This window comes from Echinops telfairi, unplaced genomic scaffold (assembly GCF_000313985.2).
Source record: "Echinops telfairi isolate 266 unplaced genomic scaffold, ASM31398v2 ScPeMD7_21;HRSCAF=78, whole genome shotgun sequence".
Classification (NCBI taxonomy): domain Eukaryota; kingdom Metazoa; phylum Chordata; class Mammalia; order Afrosoricida; family Tenrecidae; genus Echinops; species Echinops telfairi.
The window spans coordinates 6,166,528-6,171,613 of NW_022103918.1; the positions used below are offsets into that span (position 1 = coordinate 6,166,528).

Consider the following 5,086-nt stretch of genomic DNA (forward strand, 5'->3'; position numbering starts at 1 on the left):
TGCGCCCATTTGTTTTCAGTGATCCGTTCGACACCCCGTGGTCACACAGGTTGATATGTTGTTCCATGTGGGCTTTGTTGCTTCTGAGCTAGATGGCCACTTGTTTAGGATGGAGAATTTTTTAAAAGAGCAAAGAAGAGCCTTTTGATAAAATCAGACTTAACACTGCACTCAGTTTTTCTTTGTTATTTAGAAGGGAAAATTTTCAGATCAATTGACTTGCAGAACTCCAAAGATAATCTCTTGATTCTGAATTACTTATGCTTGGACTTTATTTTATTTATCATGCATCTTAGAAGGGATGAGATATGGCAAGCTTTGTGTGTGTTTGTGTTTGTATCCTTTTGTTTGCCTTCTAAGGTTCTCTTAACGTGGTCTTCCTAATTGCTGCTGTTAATTTGAATCCCATATAGAAAGAGCTGAAAAGAACATAATGCTCAAGACATTTTTAAAAACTGGTTAGTTTGAACTACTGTTTGGTTTTTAAAACTCTTCAGGGGATGTCTTTGGTTTAAGGCTTCAATCGCTTAAATCAAGTGGTAATCTTAATTAAATATTTATAAGATCATACTCATGTATGAATTTCTAGGAATAACAGACTTTTTTCTTCTTTTGTAGCATAAGCAGTACTATAATGGACGTAGACAGCACAATTTCCAGTGGGCGTTCAACTCCAGCCATGATGAATGGACAAGGAAGCACTAATTCTTCAAGCAAAAATATTGCCTATAATTGTTGTTGGGACCAATGCCAGGCTTGCTTCAACTCCAGCCCAGATCTGGCAGATCACATCCGTTCCATACATGTAGATGGTCAGCGAGGAGGGGTTGGTTTTGCCATTTCTTTTTTCCACTCCTTGTTTCCTTCTGAAAGTAAACCTGTGTTTTTACATAGCACTAGTTTTAATTTCAAATGATTTTTTTCTTTTAATTACTTTTGGCAAACAGTAAATTAAATGAAACCTGCATACTATACATTGGATTTACTGTGTGCTAGGCATGTTATTTTGAGGAAGTTATACTTAACTGTCTAATAATAAGTGGGACTGTTATAAATGAATACAGTATGTTCCAAGGTTCTGATGTTTCGACTTGAGAACATTTAGGAATTGTTGCAGCCTTATATTTCTTCTTGTTAGAGTGTCTTGAATTAATCTTAATGCAGACATTAATTGAGGAGAGGAGACTTGGTAATAGGTACGATCCTATTAAATGACATCCCTCACTCATTTGTGAATAATAATTGACCATTTTCCCCAGGACTTGTTAGAGCTAGTTTAAATGGAAAGTCTGATTAATCAGTATTGACTTACACCCTCTGAGGAGTGCATTTAATTATGTAAGTTCATATAACATTTATTGGCTACGTGAATTGGGTAAGACAAGGTAAAGTGGACCAAAATAATGGCCCCCCCCCCCACTTTTAACTACTCTTGTCTTATGTAGTTGCCACACTTAGTACATGTTCTAGAAACCAGTGCCGTTGTACATACAGATAATTTATTAGACCACATATTTTCTAGCAGCCTGCTTTTCCTATTGAAATACTTGATACTAAAGTGGTTAAAATACCACCATGGTTTGAATGGGTATGTAACTGTTTCCAGGGTTGAATTGATATTTAGATGATAATACCGATCTTCAATATATAAGAAACCTTAACACTTGAATAATAAACTTTACCTCTGTCAGCAATATCTTTATCTGTGTTTAAATAGCCCAAGACTTAGTGGAGAACCCAAGACTTTTCTACTTCTACTAATAGAAGTTCAGTGATGTACCTAACCAGTGATCCTATATATAGTTGCTAAGTCAAGTGACAAAAAGGTGCCATGCTATCACGAGACTGTTTTGGTTGCATAATGTCAAGTGATCTCAAGCACTGGCTTACAAAAAGTATATCTGTAATGGCCAGGAAATCAACTTGATAAAATAGGCCTCAGGGAAAATTACAACATCTATGAATGAGTAAAAAAGACTTAATTGCCAAAGTAGCTTAAATACTAAGCTTAATTTTGCTGTGAAAATAACATAGACACAGTTAATTAGCAACACCTGAGGTGTATTTTATTTGCTAGTTATTCAGACACCAGATATTAAGTCTTATGTAATATCTTATTACTATGTACTAGTTGAGTCCTGGAGGTGAGTGCTTACACCTTGAGCTATGATCAGCATGGTTGGCAGTTCAAAACCACCAGGAGCCCTGTAGGAGAAAGACTGGGCTTTCTAATTCCATAACCAGTCACAAACTCAGAAACCCATAGGGGGTCGCTATGAGTCAGCGTTGACTTGATGGCAATGAGTGGTTTGGTTTTTAATAGTTGAAGGAGCTGTGGTGTCACTATGTGCTGCTAGGTGCTGGGCTGTTAATCATCAGATTAGTGGTTCAAACCTACCAGAATCTCCATAAGCGGAAGAGGCTGTCTGCTACCACAGAAAGCAGAGGTCCTGTAAACAATCCATGTAAATTGTAATCACCTTCATGGCAGTGGGTTTGGGGTTTTTTGTTTTTTTCCTTCCAATTTTGGTTTATTCGTTATTTTAGTGTTAGCAGTTATTTATTAAGCATGGATAATAAAGCTTGAATATAGTCATTGAGAATGTTTTCAACCTTTGTAGGTTTGTAGAAAAAAAGTTATAGTCCAAATTTAAGTTAAATGTACCATGTACCACTGTACCTTGTTGATGTTATAGGACTAAGCATGACGTCTCAGCATTAACATAAATTAAAAGAAAGCTTCCCATGACATTTCTTTAGTGCATACTTAAAAAATGGGATCTTCAAAGATGATACTTTTTTAACTAAGAAAAGTCTTGATCTTTAAAGGACATTGATTGCTAAGCTATAAGGAACAAAGGAAACTTGAAAAATACATTTCATTTGATTTCTGTGTTCCACTTTCTGAATGTAACATTTGTATGAGAATTTGAAAACTTAGTACTATATAGGGTAAGAAATACTGACCTGATGTCCTTTGAGATTGAAAGAGAGTAGTAGTTAAGTTGTAAAATTTGATTTTCCTGATAGTTATTTTTTTTGAGATTTCTTATTTCTTTGTTTCCAGTGTTAAGCTGTCATAAATGGAACAAATAATTGGTTGTTAGCCCTATAAGATTTTATTCTTTTAGTAGCTGAAAGATAATTTTACTGAAGCATTATGTTATAAAAATGTAAATACTGTTTTAATTCCTGTTTTTCTCTTTTTCTTCCCATCTGACTAATTTTCCTACAACAAACACATAGAATAGCCATAGGGGTGTCTTTTCTTCCTTGAAGTTATTTGTGTTGTTTTGTGGACTTTCATTGTAGTTGGAGGTTGAAGTCAAGTGCAGTTTTTCTTCTTGACCTTATTGTTGATAATTTATTCCACATTAAAATATAAAGTAACAGTTGAACAACAAACGTTACTGTGGCCTCCCTCCAAAAAGAGGAGAGTGGTTGCTACACTTTTGGAAAATAAAGATGATAAACCTGTGTACTTCTGTGCATGAGTGGGTTTCAAAAGCTAGATTTTGAGCTGTTTTATTACTTGAATTTCAAATTCTAGTGTTAGAATAATATACACATTGATTACATTTCTCAAGTTGTACAACCATTCTTTATTTCTTTTAAAAAAATGATTCTTTCACTGTTAAACAGTAAACTTCAGAACAATGAGTTTAATTTGATCCATATAGATACTCCCTTTGCTCAAGGCAAACATTCTTTACTAGTTATTGTTTGATTTAAAGAGGACTTCAGCATGTACTTTTGGTGTAAGTTCTAAAGATTATTTCATGGTAAAAGTTTGAGGAATTTACCCAGCCCATTTATTGCTCAAGAATGTCTGGATTACTTGAAAATTTGAAATTCGGTTTTACATTTCCCTTTTTTTCATTTGAAGATCATTTTATTGGCTCTTAAAGCTCTTATAACAATCGATACATTAATTGTATCAAGCATATTTATACATCTGTTGCCATCATTATTTTCTTTTTAAAAAATCATTTTATTGAGCATTTCCCTTCTTTTAATCAGGATTTTTCTGTTGAATCTTTGATCCTAGCATTCAGTAATAGTAACCAGCCACCATTTAGTTCTAATGGTGTCAAGGCACAGGAGGCAGTTGTTCATGAAGGCACTTAACCACATATTCCATTTCCTTCTTTGGTCCCTAATACATTTTTTTCTCTGTTGTTCCAGATGAGTAGAAATCAGTTGTCCTACTTGTCTTACTCTTTGCAAGATTTTAACCTGCTGGTTTATTCCTGCTATGAACTAGAAGATAGAGCACAGTGTGGAACACCTTATCAGGCCATTTGACTGGGCTGTCCCATGACCCTACAACTTCAAATTAAGAAAATAAAATCCTGAGATGTTTGTATATAAGTAGCACCTAAGGCTGCTCTTTAGTTCCTGTAGAAGTATATGTCATACTTTTGCCATAGATGTTATAGATGTATAGCTTATTGACATCAGTTGCATTAATGAGTGGTCTAACCATTTCTAATGAACGAGGCCAAATTTCCCATCACTATAAATAGAAATTGAGGGCTCAGTGAACAGCGACTTCCCCTTTCTGCCTCCTTTCTACTCCTGATGACCAAATTTTGCTGTCTGCACATTTCTGTATTCTTAAGTATTTTATAGTGAGGTTATGTAAAATTGATTCTTTTGTAAATTGACTTTTCATTCAGCATATGTGTCATTACTTCACTTTCTGGCTGAGTAGTTCTCCGTTGTATGTGTGAGTATGTGCTACATTAAAAAAAAATTCCATCCATTTGTTGATGGACATTTACATTGTTTCCATTTTGGGCTACTACAGATGGTGCGGCACTGAACATTGGTTTACGCATGTCTGATTGGGCTGCTGCATTTAAATCCATTTGGTATATATATCTAGGGGTGGACTGGCTGTGGGTTGTATGATGTATTTTTGTATCATTTTATTGGGGGCTCATACAACTCACCACACACAATCCATACGTACATCCATTGTGTCAAGCACATTTGTTGCCATCATCATTCTCAAAACATTTGCTTTCTACTCGAGACCTTGGTATCAGCTCCTCATTTTCCCCCCTCCCTCCCAGCTCCCCCC

At 35.2% G+C, this 5,086-nt stretch overlaps 1 protein-coding gene across 1 annotated transcript in view; it reads left to right on the forward strand.

Moving 5' to 3' along the window:
- Window positions 1–5,086, forward strand: part of AEBP2 (AE binding protein 2) — an 85,158-nt gene that overhangs the window by 55,832 nt on the left and 24,240 nt on the right. The window contains exon 4 of the mRNA XM_004713783.3: window positions 619–826. Within this exon, the coding sequence (XP_004713840.2) occupies window positions 619–826 (208 nt within the window). The remainder of the gene's footprint in view (window positions 1–618; window positions 827–5,086) is intronic.